General features: G+C 42.4%; 1 protein-coding gene across 2 annotated transcripts in view; it reads right to left on the bottom strand.

Moving 5' to 3' along the window:
• cntnap2a (contactin associated protein 2a) overlaps positions 1-21,971 on the bottom strand; it is a 388,888-nt gene that overhangs the window by 31,955 nt on the left and 334,962 nt on the right. Inside the window, exons 18-21 of one of the 2 annotated variants that reach the window (XM_076888097.1) lie at positions 19,483-19,653; positions 9,193-9,411; positions 6,910-6,939; positions 2,296-2,532 (exon numbers count right to left, since the gene is read on the bottom strand). In XM_076888097.1, the coding sequence (XP_076744212.1) occupies positions 2,296-2,532; positions 6,910-6,939; positions 9,193-9,411; positions 19,483-19,653 (657 nt within the window). The remainder of the gene's footprint in view (positions 1-2,295; positions 2,533-6,909; positions 6,940-9,192; positions 9,412-19,482; positions 19,654-21,971) is intronic. The other variant, XM_076888098.1, reaches the window with a different exon arrangement.

The following is a 21,971-nucleotide window of genomic DNA, read 5'->3' as shown; positions in this document are numbered from 1 at the left end:
ATTGTTTATATTTACTGCAGGAAGAAACGGTAAAAACGCATTTTTATAAGGAAGAGGCTTGAAAGCGCTCTCCACCTGTGAGCAAAAACAAAACCAAAAAAACCCACCCTTTCCTATGTACCATGTCGACCAATCACAAAATTCAATGGCAACATGGCATTTAGTTGTTTAGGAAGTTTAGCGACGTTTAGTGTAAATCTTGTGTATTTAGTGTGTAGGGTAGTCAATAGTTTTGTTGATGGTATCAAACTTCTGTTCCATGGTGTTGTCATTCTTTTGATTCTGAGACCTCACAACTGCAGTGATCCGTTCCGCGATGTATTCCAACTGTCGCTCAAGGGTCTCATTTTGAGCAGGCCTCTCTCTGATGTATCCCCCCATACGCTCAATGGTGTTGTTTTGAGCCTTCACAGCAGCTGTAAGCGTCTCCAAGGTGTTGACCATATTACGTTCGTTGTGAGAGGTTGCGCCTCGTTCCATTGCGATTCCAGCGGGCAGCCTTGGGGGGGTTTGAACAGCCGGTTCCGCTCTCTCAGGCCAGCAGGTATCAGGCTGTTGTTCTCCTTTATCTCATAGTGGACAGAAATTATTTTTTTGTAGTGGCACAAATAATTTGTGTGGCATCAGATTCATCAGATTCGAGGAGTTACCTCCTTTGCACAGTATCACCTTAAAGCACTTGTTGCAGGCTGCTGAGTTTGCATCTTTTGCTGTGAAGTACAGCCAGAATTTGACCGCTTCGCCTTGGGCATTTTTAATCTGTAGCTCTGCTCTAAAAGAACGTACGTACCTGGGCCCGCCTACTACACTTGCAAAGGTAAAATGATTGGCTAGAATCCAAAGTGTGTGACATCTCAGGAAAAAAAAGCACCGAAATGTGCGTTGCTTTTCGGTCTGGTTACTACCGTTTATGTCAGATACCCATCCCTAAACTTGGATAGATTCAATGCTGGAGTGACCACAGTGCACACGTCTAAAGGACCGCTCAGGGAGTTTGTGTGTTCGCTCAGACACGTGAAAAAATTAGAGGGAACATTGCACAAAAACAAATAGACACAAGGGTGTGCTCTCTCCCTTTCTTTGCCTCTCTCTCGCTCTCTCTCTCTCTCTCTCACACACACACACACACACACACACACACACACACACACACACACACACACACACACACACACACACACACACACACACACACACACACAGACAGTAATCTTTATTCTCTAAATCCTGAAATGCCTGATTGGTTATGACAGAATTCTGAGGAGGTCTTTTCATGTCTTACACTAGCATATCACCACACACTGTCACCCTCCTCCACACCACACACACGCACGCAAGCCCACACCAAGACACACATTCTGCCTTTCTGTCATCTTGTCACCCCCCTGCCAAGAACACAGGGGGGAAAACACCATTCGACTTTAGGAAACAAATTAATTCACGTGTCGGGGATCAACTTCCTGACTGGGAGCGAGCAGAAAGCCTCTGACAGCGCCGCTGCTCTTCTCCCGAGAGAATTTCATGAAAACTTGTTTTGGGAAATAGAACTTTAATAGTGTATCTAATGAATCCCGGTGAAACAAACACGATGCTTTAGCAATATGCAACAGCGCAGAAGCAGAGTTACAGTGTGACACTGCTTGTCTGTGATCTTCAAAGAAAACATCAGATCACTAGACACACCTCTTACTGAAGTCACTCACGCTTTGTTTCTGAGTTTGATCTCTCAGCTCTGCATTTGCACAGTATCAGCATTCAGCGAGATCACTCTAAAGTGAGGGAGAATTGGTGGGTAAGCATAATATTACCCTCAATCGATGCCTTTTATCGCAAGCCCAAACACTTTCAAAAACGACAGCGCCAAACTGAATAGGAAGTGGGGCACGATCACAAAGCGCAGCGACAATCACGGTGGGTTGTCGGGGAATGAAGCTCATTGAAACACAACTACTCCAGCGGTAATCCTGGTGCTGTTTGACTCTGGCTTTGTGAATAAAAGAGAAAGCGCAAATGATAACATGATCTCAGAAATATGCCTGCAAAAGTTGTCGGAGAAAATGTTAGCCGAAGGATTATTGCTCAGTGTGTCATCCTTAATTTCCGAGCAGAAAAGCAGTCCTGCAAGGCCAGGAAATGGGAAAACAAAACCTGATGTAAAAGGGAAAAAAAAACCCTTCAAAACCCACAGAGGGAAAATTTCATTTGTTTTGCACTGAAAGTTTTGAGGACAAAGAAAAGCCAGATGTACATTGTCTTTAAATAGAGTCAAATTGCCTGTCTGAAAATGCCTCTTACCTCTGGTGCAGAACGGACCATCGTAGGCGGTGGCGGTGCAGTCACACAGGTAGCCGTTATACCTCTCCACACACTTTCCCCCATTCCGACAGTACATCCCAAAACTGTTACAGTGGCCTTGGCAACCGGGCTTGACCCCAGGTGTGACCTTCGCCCTCTCTTCCAGATCGAGAGTGATGCCATTCATTCGTAAGGCTCTGATACATCCCAGGAACCCCCGCTGTCCCCCTGCAGCACCTGAGGACCGGAAGAAGGAGCAGGAAGGAGGGAACGCAGAGGGGGGAAGGATATGTAGCGTCAGGAGAAAAGAAAACAAGGAGAAGGAAGGGAGGACAACTGGAAGTCAGGGTCGCAAAAGTCATTCTGAATGCAAGAGGCTCTATTTTAATCTGTTTTAGAAACATTAATATCCTAATGCCTGGAGGAAGCCACTGATGTCACGCTAATTGTTCTGACTGTGACGCCGTTCTTGAAACAACCTTCAACTCGTTTGATTTCTTCAGTAATTGCAACAGCCTAATGAACACTGTCTCTTAATGAACCTCGCACTAGCATACACATGCAAATGGATGCGCGGATGCACGTAAACTACATGCTCGAGATGAACACACACGTTTTAAAAATGCCGCACAGTGCGCACCTGATTTGAATGAGTCAATGTAAGCATTACTGCTTAGCCTTGGGGTGTCGATAGCCATTCTTCTAAAGTGCTTCCATCGTCATTCTGGCCTTGCACGATTACAGTCTAACTACCCATTAACTTGGACAAAGTAGGGGTGTTAAATAGATTAATGTCGACCTAAATGACCACAGCAATAAACACACTCATAAATATACACCCACAGGTATAGATTCAAAAATACACAAACACACCCACCGAGCATAAATATTCTGTGTGGGTAAACACAAACGTAAGCACGCACACTTGCGCGCACTATCGGAGACGAGAACCGAGGGTCATTTTAGTTATTACTGTAAAACATCTCAAGGGCATCGTCTGGCTTAAGGAAGAGTGTCTATTCAGGAAGACATGTAAAGGAAATGTGAACACACATTCTAGCAGGCGGGGTCGTCCCTCAACAGCTGCACTCTCGCTTATGCAATTTTAGCTTGCCCACATAGGTACAATAGAGGCATAATAAGATTACTAATACATGTACTTTGATTTTCTCCAGCCGATACATTATTCACGTATTGGGATGCAGCTGAGCTTTTGCATGCTTTCTCCTATTTTCAGTCCCATGAAGAATTAGACTTTTAGTAGGCCCCTTAATTAATCTATTTTGTAGTACTGATTGGCTGGAGGTTTCTGCCACCTGTTTACCCAGGTCTGAATCAGTCTCTGATTAAATGGACAGCAGGCTCCGAAGCCTGCGGAGACCGGGGCAGGCACGTATACACACACACACGCACGCACGCACAGTCAGGTGCATACGGTTTCTGTGCTACTCACAAACGCTGTGTAATAGAGCCTGACTGATTGTGACCGCAGTCAATATTGGCTTATCACAGTTACAATCATTTAAAAAAGTAAATACAGAAATAGAAATAATTGTTTGACACATAACCAAAATAATAGAGCTGATCTGAACCAGCAATAAAGGCGATATGCTCAAAGAAATAACAAAACTGATAACTTGCAGTCACACTTTCCAATCTAAGGAGATCAGGAGATTAGGTGCAGTTTTATTGAAATCTCTGACATGTTGTTTGCTCTCTCCTATCAAAGTCTGTTGCGTAATTATGCCTGAAGCTCTCAAAGACCTTAAGAAAGAAAAAACCCCACTGACATATTATGATATGAGTGTAAGGAACCACCAGTCCCATCGATTTTAAATAGTTAGTCCAGGACTAGATATCCTAGCAAATTTAGCCCAACCAGCATGTTTGATGTAAAAAAAGAAGTCACCAAAAACCTCTGAATTCAATCACAGGATCTGGAGGCAACTGAGTTAATGTCAAACTACAGATGTGACCTACATGGGTTGGTGTGCCAGGAAAAAAAAGCATGAGCAGCAACTATTTGCAACTGGCTTAGATAGGTCTTTTGCACTGATCTGTTCAGGACAAAGCAATCAATGACAGTGCTGTTTGGCCACATGTTTGGCACAGGATAAAGGCAGCTTTATTTGAAAAAAACCCTCCACACCAACTGTAAAGCATAGTGGAGGAACAGAGTAGTTTAGGGTTCCTTCACTGCCTCAGGGAGTGGGCAGCTTGCAGTCACTGATTCAGTAATGCAGTCTGCATTTTTCCAAAGTGTGCTTGAAGAAAATGTGATGCCATCTGTCCGTAAGTTAAATTGAACCAGATGTGAACCTCGCACCTGAATATTTATCCTACTCCCCCTAGCAAATACAAAAGGAGGAGATGCGGGGCTGTTCAATGAATAAGAAAAAAAAAAGTTAAATCAAAACCTGTGGGGGTAATTCAAAATAGGTGCTACATGCAAGAAAAACACCAATGCATGTTCTGCATTTTTATATGTACAGGCCCAAGTTTTACGTATATTAGTAAACACGAAGTTTCTCTGTATGTAATTATAGTTCTTTATAATTAATAGTCAATAGTATACATTTATAGAGCTTTGGTGATTAAGACAAAAATCAACTAGACTTGTCTCCTAAAACTGTATACTTTACTTTTTAAAATTTTCATTACATTTATTTTTAACGTTTTTGCAAACACCTGTGTATTCAGCATATCTTTAATCTTATGTATATGTACAACATACATATGTGCTTTCTAGCCTTTTTCAGGAAATCATCATATACTCTAAAAAAAACGTGAAAAAGAAGTACACTGCATGATTCAGTAGCTTGTAGAACTACTTTTTTAGCAGAAATGACTTTACAGGTTTCATCAGAATTTTTGTCCACCTTTCTGTGCATGTTTGTTTCAGTTCATTGAGATTTGCAATGCGATTTGCCTAGACTTTGACTGGGCCACTACAGCATTATTTCTTTGCTTCACTTTGCCCTTCTGTTGTAGATTTGCTGCTGCGCTTGGGATTATAGTCCAGTTTCATGACCCGGTTTCAGCCAAGCTTAAGCTGTTGATCACCTCCCTCCACCACCGTGCTTGGCAGTTGGTATGAGGTGTTTGGGATGATATGCTTTAGTTTACACCAAATGGGCCGTATAGTGTGAGACCCTGCATCGTGACCTACGAACTTCTAACCCCTACGAGTCAATCGTGCAGTTTGAGCAGGAGCTGAATCGCGCGACTGAAAAAAATCGCACAGTGTGAGCCCGGCATAAGATAATAGCCAGGCATAAGAATGACACTCTAGTCTACTGGTTGAAGGTCTTGTGGATTATGCCCTCTCCAGCCCTCCTTAAGCAGACTTTGTCTGTTAGAGTTGAATCAGCTTCTTAATATTAAAAAAAAAACAAAAAATGCCTCTATACCCTTTGTTGCAACCTAGTTTCAACATCTGGCTTCACTCGGTGTATGCATGACTACCAGACTTTTCATTTTCTCAATATTAGCAGTAGGCTTACAAACAATCTGACACACAGTCTCAGCAGCACATGACTGCACAGAAATATTGTAATTAATACATATATTTCAAAACATAAGCAGTTATTAAAGTGAAATGTATATATATGGCTCAATTTATTTATGGGAGTAACGTGTGTGCCCCAAGAGGATGTTACCTTGTAATGATGTCCTAATTAAGCAACATTTTGTTTTCATTAGAAGACACACACGCACACACAAACACACGCAGTAGCAGGCAAATTAGAAGGAAAGCCATATGTGACCGCTTAACCTTCACTGCATGTATGGATGTATCAGTGTGAATGCTGAATTACTAAGTAAAGACTTTGCATTGAATAAACTTGCAGTATGCACTTTAACACTGTACTGACAGTATTCGCCACATGTGGATTCTTCTGTGGAGGCATATTCAGATGAATTAAATTAAATAAGAATCGGCTGCAGATTTGCTTCCATTAACATTTTAAAAGTGGTTAAGCCGAATGGCGGCATGTGCTTTTCTTTCTCTTTGCTGTTCGCAACGTTGGAGATATCTTTAACTACAGTATTTCGCACGCTCTGTGTTTATTAGAAGCACACTTCAGGATTCAATTTGTATTAGTTTCTGATGGGTGTTTTGATTCACTGGGTCTAAATGCCATTTCAAAAGCATTCCTAACCCACTGGCATTTCCAGAGGGGGATATTATGATAAAAAAAAAAAAAAGCTCATATCAGCAGCCACATGCTTCATATCTATTGGGTTATAACACTGTTTTTTTAAAGCATCTCTCTAAAAGGTTGATAATAACTTCGCTTTTTATAAAAGGAAGTCATATATGAGTACTGACTTAAATTGCCACCTGCTGTAACTTAGAAGACTTGGGTGCTTATCATCAGTCTACCCCCCCCACCCCCACACCCCCCTACTCAAAAAAAACAAACAACAGGCAATCAAAGCATGAGCACTGATATTTTAGAAGACTAATACTGACTTTAACCACTGTTAAAGTGAGGCTGCCATAAAATCTGAATCAACTAACAGAAGCACAGTTATTTTGAGCTGTAGGTGAGGTGAAAACTGTATCAGTGTCACAGAGACATTTCGCTGTACTCAGTAAATGTTACCTACTGTCTTGGCAGGTGAGCGAGGCTGGTTTCCCTGTGACAGGTGTCGCATGCATGCAGCGACGAGCAAGCAAGCACGATGTCGATTCACGACGGCAGAGACGGGGGTGGAGAGGGGGAAAGAAAAGAGCAGCGCACAAAAGAAAGACAAAACAATCAAGTCATGAGCAAAAACATGCAAAACCATAAAAATCAATGTGATAGTGAGCATTAATCAAGACGGAATTCAAAAAAGAGCAGATGGTGGCCACGAAATGAATAAATTGCGGTGCCATTTATAGTTATGAACACGTATTTGGAGAGCTAAAAGTTAACAATGTGAAGTAAATGACAGCATGCTGATGGTATAACATTTACGCTCAAGGCCATTATAGCAAATGAGCCACTGTGCAGTAAACACTAAAGCAATCAAATGCTTGATGAGGAGCATATTGATTGAGAAAGAGTAAAGGAGATGATAGAGAGACAAACACACGAACACGGTAAACCTCCATGTTGTAGATGTGGAGGACTCACTTTCTTTTTTGTGCCTTTACAGTCAACTCTTTCAAACAAAGATGGCTGCAGTAGAATTTCAAAGTTTCACAGTTTTGAAGTTTTTTGGGTTTCATTTTTTATTTTCTAGCTCAGCGCCTTTGAACAGTTGCATCAGTAATAGTCATTGACAGCCGTGCAGTGGCGGAGATTCTTCAGTAATATGAAGGAATCAAGAGTCGAGACAAAATCTTGTTGCCTGCAGGGCTCTTCCCACTCTTTCCAAATCTCTTGATCAAACACAAAGAAGATCTCTATCTTTTCTGGATGTCAGAGGCCAAATCTAAACTACTTCCCTTGAGTGTAGAGGGGGGTCACTTCCTGTGTATAACACTTTAACTTCTCAAAGAAATCCTCAAATCAGGATTAAGCGGGGATTAGAGATCAGATATAGGAAGGTGATGTCACCTCTGCTGGTGTTGTTACATGCAGTCCATCCATTGCTCTCTCTCTCTCACTTCTTCTCTCTCTCTCTGTTACAGTATTTTTATTCCTTGAGATCTGGTGACACGCGCACAGGCCTAAGCTAAAAGGCCAGAATACAGACATGCAAATTGGCCTTAGATATATCTGAAAGCCATAATGTTCCCGGTTTCATAGCCACGAGTCACACAAAGACCCTTTTTGCCCCTTCCCGTTTCTCTAAAAGAAAGTACAAATACACTGAGAGGCAAATTGGGACATGATAAGGTGAGGATATTTCAGCAGCGCTCAAATCAGCAAAAGTGATGAGACGATGAAATTATATTATAGACGGGGATCAGGAGGTTTGAGGCTATCACATTGGGAGGCCTGATTGGAATTTGCAACAATCTCCTTTGGGCTGAACTTTTTTTTCCAATGAGATAGTAGGAAGTGTGTGATCCGCCTCAGCACTTTTCCCTCTATCCGCAAAATCCCTAAAACTATTTTAGCCTTGGAGTTTGGTCTATAGCGTATTGACTGCTCAGCACAAAAGACGAAATGAGACAGAGAAGTGAAAGCGCAGTGAGAAAACTGGACAAATCTTCCATTTGAAATCCTGATGAGCTCGAGAAGCACTGCGCTGGAGAGATAGATGGTTGACCTTTTACCCAATAGCTATGCACAGCTTCTGTGATAATAAAGGCTTTGTCTATCTGATAATTGATCCATAATTAAAGGATGCAGGGACAGAGAAAATCCAATAGCTGATCCCCTCTATGCAACAGTATCTTAATGCAAAGACATTTACAGTATTAACATATTAAATAAATGAGCTCTGTGAGTAACATGGCCTCACACCCAATCATGTTTAAATTTATTAAAAGTCTGTTCGCTCACATGGATGAGTTTCCAAGGATGCGTGCCTATCATTAAGTGTAAAACCTGCGTGTGTGTGTGTGTGTTTGGATTAACTTAATTAGCAGTGGCTGGCTTAAGAGAAAACGCTGTGATTTCCAGTAAAGCTGGTACATCTTTAACTTGTGAGACAATCAGACGTTCTCATGGAGGTTGTCAGCATTTGAGGGCAACAGCATTATTTAAAAAAAAGCAACAAAACAGACAGTACAGAAAGTTTTTTAATTAACAGTTGAATCCAATTACATTTATGTGGATGATGTGTGCTGGAGTGTTTGGTTTCCGCACTTAAGAGCTCATAATTGTTGCGTGAGTGTCCGTCCTTCGCAAAGCGGATATTAAATGTGCAAATTGCAATCAAATGTGTGTACACGAGTCGCTCTTGAACACGAGGGTTGTTTAGATGATGTGCTAGCGAGGGTGTGCGTCTTACCCACGTAGAGCTGGCTGAACAGCTCGAGCCGTGTGTGTCCCTGCGCGGGAGCAAGCCTGGATGTCCTGTACGTCTGGTCCAGCTGAAGGACAGCCTCTTTCACGTTACGCTCAGCCATTACACGGTGCCACTGGTCATCGTTGAGGGATGTAGCTGAATGCACAATCAGCTCCACTGGTCCATTTCCGACATCGAAGGAGAAGGAGACCACCTTAGGAGCTGCAGAAAGAAAAAATTCCAAAAAATTCACAGCTTTATAAAATCCAGCACCCCCTGTTCTGCTGTAGTTCACTTTGTAGGTAGATATGCATTAAATTTCTAATCTAATGGCTCATTTGTTTCAAGGCCACTCATTTGGCTTGTATAGATTTCAGCTTTGCATTACATGACTGCTCACAGCTTTTGCACAGGCCTAATATCACCAACCGCCAGGAACGGTTGGTTTTTTGTGACAAAGTCATATTGCTGCAGTTTCATTGTTTTTTTAGACTTACTTTTGCTTGGAGTTGGAAAGACGTGTCAGGAAAGGTGTGTGTGAAAAAAAAAGGAAGGGAAAGGTTCCATAGAAAGAAGACAAAAAGAGCGAACAGTGCAAAACGGTCCTGTTTATCTACTAGATTAATTTTTCATTATCTTGAGCTGAGTTGATTTGATTGTGTGTGTCCATGAGACAGTAGGTTGTCATAAAGTTTTAGTGCTTTTCTGCAGTTTAATAGTCTAATTTATCTCAGTAGACCAAGAGGGGGCACCGGTTTACCTTTTATAGCCATGATCAGGTAAAACGTTCATTGATGCTTCTGAACCACCTTTGTGTGTGACTGACTTCAGTAAATTTCAGTTTTGGCTGTTTTGCATTGTGTGTCGCTGCCTGGTCCTGCTTTGAACCTGTCTGCAATGTTGCATCTGCACAATGATACTCTGTGAGTATGTGTGACTCCACAAGTCACACATAATAAACCTTATCACATACACATTTTTAAATAGAGGAGAATTGCAAAGTCTCTCTACCTTGTAAATAAAAGACAATGTGTTAACTAACTGAATGCCTCAGCAAAATGTTAAAGGACTCTTTTAGACTTGCTGCTGGAAAGATCATTCGGAATTGACGTATTAAAACCCAAATGGACTTTTCCTTAATGTTTGGAGACTGATGTATAAAAGCTTTATATCCTGGATGGTGGCATATGGTTGGTACTGGCACCAGTGTGCTGCAGCCCGAGTGGTGATAAATAGCTTGATATGTTACCGTTCTATTATAGCTTCATTAGGCTCAGATATTAAGAGTGAATAAATTTATACTGTAGTCAATGGGGAAATGAGCTTACTTCTTTTCCTTTGTTTAATCAATGTCTCTGGCCCTTTTCTCCTTTTCATATTGCTTTCATCTAATTATCCTTTATCTTTCAGTGACTCTTCCATGGCCTTTGGTATCATTTCTACATTAAATCTATCCATTTCCATTTATTCCTTCCTGTCCTGCTTGTTTGTACCCTCCTTTTTCTTTTATGTTTCCCTTTGCTCGCTTGGTTCAAACTTTCCCTTCATCGGTGGTTTCTTTATGCTTCTGTTTATTCTCTTGCCTTTACAGACCCACCTGTGACTTTGGCCTCCCTTATATCATTTCTTCCTTCTTTCATTTTTCCTCGAACCCTTTCTTGCACACAATATTTAATGAAATGATCCAAGCAAAAGCCTGAATGTGCTGAGTACATTAACCTATCAGATGAATTTCATGAAAAAAATAGTGCTTCATCATTTAAACGCCAGCAATACACAAACACACCAACCTCAGCAAAGACACACACAAACAGAGACGCAGTATAAGGCCTCTGACAGCCTTTAGTATACTGAATTAATGATGTTTGTATGCACAGAACAGGTCCGCGGGGCAGGGAGGAGAGACATCAGTTATTTTAAATGGTGAAAGACGGCCAAACATACATCACAATACCCCAGCAGAAACAAAGCTTTAGTAATGCTGCAACAACAATGCTGAACGTCATATATGAGATGCGTGTGTGTGTTTGATAATTTGTGTGTTGTTTTAGTGGCACTGCAAACCAAGACGTATGCCCTACAACCTCCTGTCAACGGGCGCGAATAAAACTAAAGTGCCCTCAGAGCACAGAGCTCGCCTCATCTATTTGCATAGATGATGGATGTAACTAGTGTAAATGCTTGTGTGTGTGTAAATGTAATATTTGTGTTGTGTCCTTACACTTTGCACGTTGGCCTAAAAAAAGGACAAAAAAGCCACGCTTAGGTTTTTATTTTTGCTATTTGTTTTTCTATTAATCTTTTAATATGGAGGCCGAAAGAGCCGAGTTTTAAATTATGCGTCAGCACAGCACAACCAAATGATGATAAATAGTGAAAGCCACTGAAGGTCTTTGTGTGAAAGATCACTGCTCGTGTGGGTGTGCTTGTGCGTTTGTCTAATGTGAGGTTCAATTTTGCTGTTCTTCATCTTTTTTTTTTGTCCAGAAGGCTGGCAGTGCATTATCTCTTCGATCGCTTTTCTGTTAGACTGGCAAACTCTTTGTTGTTGCTCTCATTTGCTTTGTTAGCCTTTGGCTCTGTGTTTTTTTCTTAACTTGAGGGTTCGTTGGAACGGGCTGGACCTTTTGTGTTTTTTGGGGGATGGAGGCTCGGTTTAAGTGCGAGCCAACCCTAAGTGGCATAGCAAACCTGCTGCTGTAGAGGCTGAAGCGAGATTTAAACTTCTTAAAGGCTGGGAAAAGAAAAAAGCAGTTTTTATCAGCAAAAGAAGGAAGTGCATGCAATACAAAGAATGCCGACAGCTTCTCAGTGTGCGCAGAGAGCAGATATGGTGAGATTAAGATTAACTTTTGACTGAGCTCTGAAGAAGAGGCTGAAAAAATATTCTTACTCCTAAGTAGATATTGCTTTAACAAGTCTGACATGTGACAAAAGCGGCACGGCACACTCCTATACTCCATATGTAAACCGTAAATGACTAGTCTTCACAAGAAAAACAGTTTTGGAAGGACATGTCTCCAGCTGGAAAGTACATTTCTTAGCTGCAGCCTTTAAAAATATAAAATTTGGCACAAAACATCCCACAAGTCAATTTTTTTCTAATAGGGATCTCTCCATCTGTTCTCAGTCTAGTTACGAGGTTACGATTCTGAATAAATCTCAAATGTGCCTATGCCTATTTCTTCCTATTAAGATTGGAAAATGAATAGAGTCCACCTCGCGTCTTTGAGCCTGCTGAGGTCACAGTAATGTGTGTTTTGTCCAAGGGTTTAAAGTGTGTATCACTGAGTGTTTATGTGCTTTGGGCTCCTGGAATGGCACAACCATGCTATTCCAGCTTAATGCTAGTCATTTCATGCCCTGACTGGATTGCAGCAGATAGAGTTTTTTTGCGCCAACGAGAGGGCAAAGATTATGTGTGTGTTTATGTGTGTGTGAGTGTGCATGCGAGTAATTTCTGGATTGTGTGTCTAAACGGGTGCTGTGGGGCAAAATGCAAGATGATAGCAAGAGAGAGGAGAGAGGAAATCGATGTGGGGGCATTCTGAAAGCCTCAGGAGACACAAGCACGCACACAAGCACACACACACACACACACTCTGCAACTGTGACAGACCACATATTTACTGTATCTGTGTGTGTCTGTGTGTGTGTATTATGAAGTACGCATTTGGAAAAAAACAAATACCAAACCCCTTGAGCATTTTTCAGCACTCAAATGTACAGAATAGTGTCAGCACATAGATTTTTTTTCTTTGTAGATGAGTATTTGTGTGTAAGAAAGAACTTGGATAGAAAAAAAGCTCACGGAGCTCTTAGACTGCAAACTAGCTGACATAATGTCATTCAGTGTAACGGCTTTAGACAGCACTTTGGCTCAAAATTCGACTTTGTGTCTATTCACTGGTTGGCATTTTGACACAAAATGGTGGGCCAGGCGCACCAGCAGGAAATGGTCAGCAAGCGCTTTTGACACCAAATGTTCAAATCCCTTTGAATCCCAATGAATCCCAATGAATGCAATTAGTCATCAATCGACCGCCATGCCGTGCCAGGAACCCGTTTCACAATGCAGCTTCGAGATTAAATAAAAGCCCTAGATTTTAAAACTCTTGATCAGAAAGGCACCACTGTGGCTGCGGGGAATTTAATTTGAGCCACTGAACATGATCACAGAAACCCGCTGCATGACACGTCAATCAAAGCTCTCAGAGCGGACTAAGAGTCTGTGAAATGAGGGTTGGGCAAAGCTGCCCCATTGATTGATGTTTTAAATGTTTATCTCTTCTTTGTCACAGTCTGTTTGTTCCAGCTTTAATGTTTGACAAAATGACATCTGTTTTCATATATGTACACACATGTACACACTGCTCAAAAAAATTAAAGGAAGGCTTTCATCAGATCCTAAGAAGAACACATCAGATCTCATTGGGGGGAAAAAATCATGCTGGATATGGATACTGATATAGACTGGCTAATGTGTTAGGAACAATGAAAACGATTGGGAGGCCAGTCCATTTAGCTAAAATGTCACTGCAGCAACTCAAAATGCTACTGGTTTCTATTGCCCTTATGTGGTTGTATGCATGCCTGACAATGTTGGTGCATACTCCTAATGAGACCACAGACGGTGTCCTGTAGGAACTCCTCCATGGTCTGGACCAGGGCATCACAGAACTCCTGGAGAATCTTAGGTACAACCTGACAGGTAGTATGCATTCTCAGCCTCCAGGAGCTGCCTACTCTCGCCACATGATGCCGGGCAATGTCGTGCATCAGGAGGAAGCCAGAACCCACTGCACCAGTGTAGTGTCTAACAGTGGGTCCAAGAATTTAATTCTGATAACTAATGGCAATCAGGGTGCCTTTGTTTAGCCTGCTGAGGTCTGTGTGTCCCTCCATGGATATGCCTCCCACGACCAACACTGATCCAAAACCAAACCAGTCATGATGAACAATGTTACAGGCAGCATAATGTTCTCCATAGCTTTTCCAGATTTTTGCATCTGTCACATGTGCTCAGCTGAACCTGCTCTGTTGTGTGAAAAACAAAGGGTGCCAGTGGTGGAGCTGCCAATTCTGATATTTTATGGCAAATGCCAGCCGGACTCAGTGGTACTGGGCAGTGAGCATAAGGCCTACTAAAGGACAACCCGCCCTCAAGAAGTTTGTCTCTGATTGCTTGGTCAGAAACATTTACACCAATGGCCTGCTGGAGATCAATTTGCAGGGTTCTGGCAGTATTCATCATCCTTCTGCTTGCACAAAGGAGAAGATACCCATTCCTGCTAATGGGTTAAGGACCTTATACGGCCCTATACAGCTCTCTAGAGTAACTGTCTGTCTCCTGAAATCTTCTACATGGTCTTCACCCAATATTGGCTGAAAAGTTACAGCTACACTTCTGCTATACTTCTATAAAACTACTGCTAGCACAGAAAGCTCAGGACAAACAGTCTTGTATATTCGCCAAGGTTAGTGCTGGATCAAATTTTAACTTGATTGCTTGTTTTTTTCTGTATTATAACCAAGATTTAAAACTTTTTCCACTTTATCTTGTAATCCACAATAAAAGCCAGTGACAGAACTGATCTCTTGACCTGAATTTCCACCAGAGGAACCAGAATTTGTAATAAATTGAGCTTTGTTCAAACACAATTTGTCAAAAAGTTGCATCTTTTTCTTAGCAGTTCTGCAAGCATGAAAATAGGTTTTATTTAATCAATTAATTTATTTTAGTTTTTACTGTAAAAGATTTTATGATTGTTTTGGTTTTCTGGCCAGGCTTTTGTTCCACTGCAGAGAACAATATTCAGGGCATATGAAACATCTGCACTGTTCTGTTATGTCAGCAGCTTAATATGCTGAATTTGCCCAGCATGTCACAATGTGCAGGGGGAACATTTACCACTACACTAAACTTTCTTGTAATTTTTTTTTAAGCAGACTTAACGGATAGCTGTTCAGGCTTCTTGAAGGACAATTAAAGCTCTTCTTTGGATGTTGGCTTCTTTTTGTTTATTTTCTGTAAAAATGATCACTCACTGCCTCACTAACATTGAGGTCTGGGCTCTGGAGGACCAATTCAGAACTAATGTGTTGCATTCTATGTTTTTTTTTCTATCAAGCAGTGGCAGTGTGTTTAGGCTCAATGACATACTGAAAAATGAAGCTGTTGCCAACCTGAAAAGACTTTTCTGCATTCATAATTGCATGAATTTTGGCTTAATCCCCTACAGCACAAGTTGAAATGGCTGAAATTGTTAGGATGCCTGGGTCGTCGACCCAGGGTTTTGAGTTTATTATATTATTTATGATTTCTAGTCTTTGGTTTCTTTGTTAGAGTTCTGTCTTATGGTTTATGTCTCTGTGCCTGCCCTGGTCCCACGTCTCTGTTCCCTCTGTTGTAGTGCCTGCCTGTGAGTCTGTGTCTGTAAGTTCAGTCTGTGTTATGTTTCCTGTTTTACTTTGAAAGTCCTTGTCTCGTGTAATTGCGTCTGGTTGTGCTTCCTTTGTGTCGTTAGGCCTGATTTTCCCCAGCTGTGTTTCCCTCCTGTTACTCATTCCCTGATTGCTCCCTCTGTGTATTTGAGCCCTGTGTTTCTCTGTGTCCGTGTTGTGATCTACCGTTTACTATGCTGTGTGCTTGCCTGAGTTTGGTTTTTTGGAGTCTCAGTTTTGTTACCTTTTTTGAGTTCACGTCTGTCTCCGGAGTCTGCACTTTGGGTTCTTTTTCTGCCTGACCACAGCCGTCACATAACAGAAATGAAGCCCCAAACCATCACACTGTGTTTTACACGTGGTTGTACCTCAGAGAGAGGTACACCTAACTGTTGTACCTATTTGTTAAGGACATAACTGTTCATCTGGCATAGATAGTTCTTTTCAGGCCTGCCACTTCATCTTTTCTCTTCCATTTCTTCAGTCTCATCACATTTTCAGTACAAGCTACATACCATGCTGAGATGTGCCAAGTTTTTGGATAATAGCTTTTTGGGAATCACCTTGTTGTTACAAAAATACTATTTTATGCCTGTCAAACTGTGTTATCTTTGCCAATTTTTTATAGATCCAACTAAAGAAATGGGAACAAATTATGTTTTTTTTTTTTTTTTTTTTTTCCTGCAACAGGCTGCTAGTAACAAAAGACAGGACAGAATTTAAAATTGGTTTTCTGTTAAGTTGTCTGTTGTTTGTAGACACAACAATGGTTCAGCCTTAAGGTTAGGGGCTTTTTTGTGCTTGAAGGAATTCACTGGCCAGTCTTAAGTGATTTAACTAACAAAAAATATTTTGCTGAAAATTATCATGTACAAGGACTGGACTGAAAATGAGTGAAAAAACAGCCAGCCAAGAAAACTTTTGAAAGCCCTTCAGGCAGCATGGTGGCACAGAGGCATCATGGTGGCACCCCGATTAGCACAGTTGAGTCACAGCAAGAAGGTCCTGAGTTTGATTCCACCACCTGGCCTTTCTGTGTGGAGTTTGCATGTTCTCCCCATGTTTGCGTGGGTTCTCCCTGCATACTCTGGCTTCCTCCCACAGTCCAAAGACATGCAGTTAGTAGGGGTAGATTAACTGGTAATTCTAAATTGCCTGTAGGTGTGAATGGTTTACTCTCTCTAAGTTTTAGCCCTGTGACAGACTGGCAACCTGTCCAGGGTATACCCTGCCTCTCGCCTTATGGTAGCTTGGATAGGCTCCAGCCCCCCCGCGACCCTGACAAATATAAGCGGAAGAGAATGGATGGATGAAAACCTTTGAAAGACCTTCAGAAAGCATCGAGAACTATGGCTCAAGACCACCTGAAAAACAAGAAAGTCTGGCTTTGAAGCAAAATATAACGAATGTTGACTCAGAACTTTTGCACAGTATCACAGATCTCAAATTCTTAAGCTTTTGATTTCACCCTCCAACTTTATAACAGCTAAAAATGTGTGTGTGTTTTATTTTAACACACCACATATATGACTGTGTGTGTTTGTGAATGGATTCTAAAACATGAGAAAGTCATACTTACACTCTCATAACACACACATATATATAGGGCCTTGAGGGTGGGCACGTTAACGGCGTCCAGTGGACGGTCTGTGTACTCAAACCTACCTCTGGCGCTGGTGCCCACCTCCCAATTTTAAATCCATGTAGACATTGAGGGTTCTTGGGAGTGGCCGTGCTAACACCTGCTGCTCTCTGGCAGCAGCACCATGCTCTCCCTTGTTTTAAATGCACTTTAGAACAACACGCAGCAACACTACACATGAGCGGGAGGAGGGAGGTATGGGGTCTTCACACATCCCCGTTCTCTGCTAGCCATTGGGGCGGGGGGGCTGGGAGGAGATGTTAGCTGTCCGATTGGCCTCCCTGCTGCTGCGGAGCCTGAGACGGTCTGCTTGCCTCCACCCCGGGGGGAAGGGTAACATCTCTTGGGTCTGGGTTCTGTTTCCCCTTCTGGGGGCGAGGGTACCTGGACCCGGGGTATAGAGTATGTTTGGGGAGTGTGATTGTGTGTACATGTCCATTTATGTCAATCCTTACATTGGGTGAGTGCTGAGTGTTTGTATATGTGTGCATGAGGGTGGGAATGCATGTTTGTGTCTGTGTGTGCCTGTTTGTCTGTGTCTATATGTCAGGTCGGATCTTAGACTCCACCTCTCTGGGAACTCCAAGGCCCTCCAAGGCCTATCTCCCCTCACCACACTCCCTGCCGGTGACTGATGCCCTTAGGGGTCGGTGCATTGGTGGTTCTTGGTGTCCGGGGCTGGGCACTCAGGTATGTACCGGCTCACTCCCAGTGGCTACCTGGCGGGGCCTGGTGCCTGTTGCTCGGTCAGGCCTCCTCCGGGGTGCGGGGGGCCCTCGGGCCTCCGGCCTCTGGGCCTGCTGCTCTGTTCACTCTGGCACAGCTGGCTGCCGGCAGAGCCGGCGGGCACGCCGGTGCAGCCCCCTCTAGCTTCTGCTCGGTGGCTACTGGGTGACGCCTCGTCTGGGGAGCCTCAGCCCTTCCCATGAGGGTGGCACGGATGCCCCTCCGGTGGTCCTCTTTGGGCTCTCGTGCTCTGGGAGCCTCTGGATGTTTGGGGCCTGGATCTCCTCCATGCCTGCTTCATGCCCTGGGGGACGGGGCTATGGCTCTCTACACCCTCTAGCAGACCATTACATGTGGAAACCATTTGAATACAAGCGCGCTGATCCACACAGGTGTGCACACGGGTGTTCACTGCTCATAGACTTAAATTACACCTTTCTTGGCTGCTACTTCAAAGCACATTGTGCGCTGTCTGTCCTGCGTGCTGCACAACAACATTGAATATTCAGTATTTACTGCTGTTTACACTTAGCTAGATTAATGCGATGGTGTTGTGTTTAGTATGTTGCTTTGTTTTGTTTTTTTTGCTTGTTTTCTATTCTTCTCTCAACAGGTGATCCAGGAGATTTTTTTTCTCCCCCCCCCCTTTCTCACTGTCCCTCTCCCCTTCTGTTTTTCTTTTCCTTCCTCTTTCTTTCTCCCTTTCCTATCCCTCACTCATGTCTGTCCCGTCTGTAACATCTGAAAATAAAATATAATAAACAATAAAGACAAAAGGTCGACCAAATGGACCAATACGGTAATGCCACGATGATCCATTTGGCAAAGTAAATCCATTGGGTATCCTTGTTGGTCTTCAGACAACAATTCTGATGGCTAAAGAACCAAATGGGACAGGCAAAAAAAAAAAAAAGAAAAGAAAAGAAAGTCATACTGGTGCAAAGCTTTTGTATATCTGTGTGATAGTAAACACTGAACACTGAAGTAAATAGAATTTGCCCATTGTAAGTGGGTGTATGATTGTGTGTTTCAAAAGGCTGTAAGGGCTCTGCTTCTATTTGTGAAAAATGTATTGAATAAAAGAGAGAGACAGACACATTGTGTTTGTGTATGTGTGTGAGAGAGCTTGTGTTGTGTCATCCCTGAAAATGGCTGATTTGGTTAAACAGAGGATCATAATGGACATAATTATTGCACACACCAATTACCTTAAATAAATGATTGCTCTCTCATGCAATCACACAAAGCGTGTGCTGTAATCAGGCAGGTAAATGACTGTTGCTCGAGTGTGCGCCTGCATTAGCCTTTGTGCCTATGTGTGTGTGTGTGCGTGACAGGTTACACCCGACATTATCAGACGGACTGCTGGAATAAATCTCACACTAGGGTAGAGAAAAAGGCAGGGTAAGAGAGGGAAAAAGTGAGATAAAGACAGAGGAATGGCTCTTGTGCACACACCGAATCATTCAAAACAATCTTACATTTGAGCTCCAAGCGAATGAAGTCAGTGTTGCCCAAGTTTTCCAGAAAGACGCCATAGGCCGCGCTTGTCTTGAAATAGAAGGAGATGTCAGCGCTGGTCTCACCATGAAAGGTGGCAAAGTGCAGGTAGGATGATGGAGTCGTGAACGATGCTGCATTCCAGTAGTTATCTGTGGAAAAAAGGATAAGAAAAGAAAAATCAAAACTCCGAACCAAGCCATTCCACATATCTGCAACACCTGCTCCATTAGCACTGTACCAAACATCATATTCCATCCTCATCTGATAAGCTGTTGAATAAATCCACGGTAGAAATTACTTCATTTCAAATAGAGCCATTTTCATTTTGTTCAGGAGCAATCAATCTATTCTGGATAGAATATTGTTATATAGTTATGTCATGTCTATTGGTTAATGTGGCTCATTTTGATATTTCCTCAATAAAAAAAAAATTCTTAACTCAAAAGTCTATTTCTGCAAGTTTTGGACAGAAAGTAGACAGTAATTTCCTGCATGTTTAATCACATGCAGCAGAAAGTTGATCATATCAAAACAGCAGAAAGAGACAAGTTTGTATCTCCAAAACGAGAAGCTGAAAAGGGCAACAAGGGTACATGGACAAAATGTGGGATTTTTGATAACTTCACTAATGACTTTTGAATGAAGGGAGAGCAGGGCCAGCTAATGAAGACAAAGTAGCAGCACGCTAAACAGCTGCTGATGAATTATCAGACTGTGGTTGATGAAGTGACTTCTCTCCTGTCTTCCCTCCTCTCACCGTGTCTCTGTCTTGCTCCTATCACTCAAGAAGGATGAAGAGTATTATTGGGGGGAGAGAAGAAGAAGAAGGAGGAGGAGGAGCAGTCGGAGTAGAAGAGGAGTGGAGAAGACAGCTGAGAAGTGGAAATCAGACAGGCATAGGTCAGAGAATGGAATATTGAAGAGGAGATGGAAAAATAGGACAGGGCCCGGTGTGGGGGGGGCATATGAGGGGCAAGTGGAGGAAGTGAAGGCTAATGTGTTATCAGCGGTGTGATATCTCTTTTATGCCTCAGAGGATTGGCCTAAGACCCTTCACTCTAACCTGGGGAAATAGGAACAGCTGTGCACAGGAGAGAAACATGACAACATGCACCTGAGTATGGCTGCTACTGATGATTAATTTAACTCTTATTCTAATCTGACACTGTCTACCTCTGAGTCTTAAAGACTGTAAAAATACTGATCCCAAGATGACACCTTCAATGAAAAAAAGACAAGACTGCACTCTTTAGATAAATTAACAGTTCCATTAACGATTTACAGTTGCCAAATTGTCAGCTTGTACCCATTTTAAGAGTCCAAGTGCATTCCCACTGTGTTTTTTGTGTCACCTATGTATGCACCAACACCCGTGCATCTTTTTGCGTCCGTGTCTGTCTCCTGGACCAGTGTGATAAGCATCCCCCCAGTGACAGGGCTGAGGTTCTCCCTTTTTCCTCTCTGCCTTACATTCTGTCACCAGGGGCAAGGGTAGATAGCAGCGAAGCACACACATGCACACGCCCATTCCCCCACATACACAGACAACCACCCACTGATGCTGTCGTTGCGATTATTGCGTTTGAAGTTGGGTTATGGTTCACTTCTCCATGGGAGGCACAGCCAATTACTGAACAGGGTTAATTTAGGACTAAACAGGGGGATTCCTGCAGAGGCAAAGGAAACAAATAACATCGTGTTTACTGTGATGCTGAGTCATACATGAAAGACTCAAGGGCTGCAGAAGTGATTAAAAAAATATACGATCACTGGTTTGTGGCAGTTTAAACTAGAATGAGAATCTATAGGAAATTAAAAGTGGAGCAGATTGATACACCGATACATAAAAATTACCTTCATTTTCTTTTGTGTGCGTTACATCAATAAAAAACAACCCTTAAAGTACAAACACACACACATAAAATAACCCCAACACAAATACACAGATAACATGAAAGTTTCATGCCCTCTGATATTTATTGGTATGCGCTGAATGAGACCACGAGAGCTTCGAGCAAGAGAGTAAAAAAGAAGACTTGCAACGATACAGGAGCAAGAAGGACACTGGGATAAAGAAATACAGCTTGGAGACAACTTTTCTTTTTGAAGGAGGGAGAGGAAACAGCAGGAAAAGAGAGAAGTGGGAGGTTGGAGAAATTGTTCAAAAGGGATCCAAAGCGTGAGAACCAACAGAAGACCGGGGAAAAAAAATTAGGCGGTTGACAGAGTGTCGGAGAGAAAACAGTGTTAGAGGAATAAAGACAGAAGCCAAAGCATAAACCTCGGATTGCCCTTGTGCCAGATTCACAGATGCAACTGGTTGGCTAGGCAGTATGGCACATTTATCACTCCCATATTGAAATGTTTATCAAACAACTGCTTCACAAACTGATCCAGCAAATAAATGTCTTTTCTGACTAAGACATGGCAAACACTAGGCTATCCATCCGTAATGCCTGATATGCGA

This window comes from Maylandia zebra, linkage group LG9 (assembly GCF_041146795.1).
Source record: "Maylandia zebra isolate NMK-2024a linkage group LG9, Mzebra_GT3a, whole genome shotgun sequence".
Lineage (NCBI taxonomy): Eukaryota > Metazoa > Chordata > Actinopteri > Cichliformes > Cichlidae > Maylandia > Maylandia zebra.
Note: the sequence above shows the minus strand (reverse complement) of the source record. Positions and strands in the feature narration are given on the sequence as shown.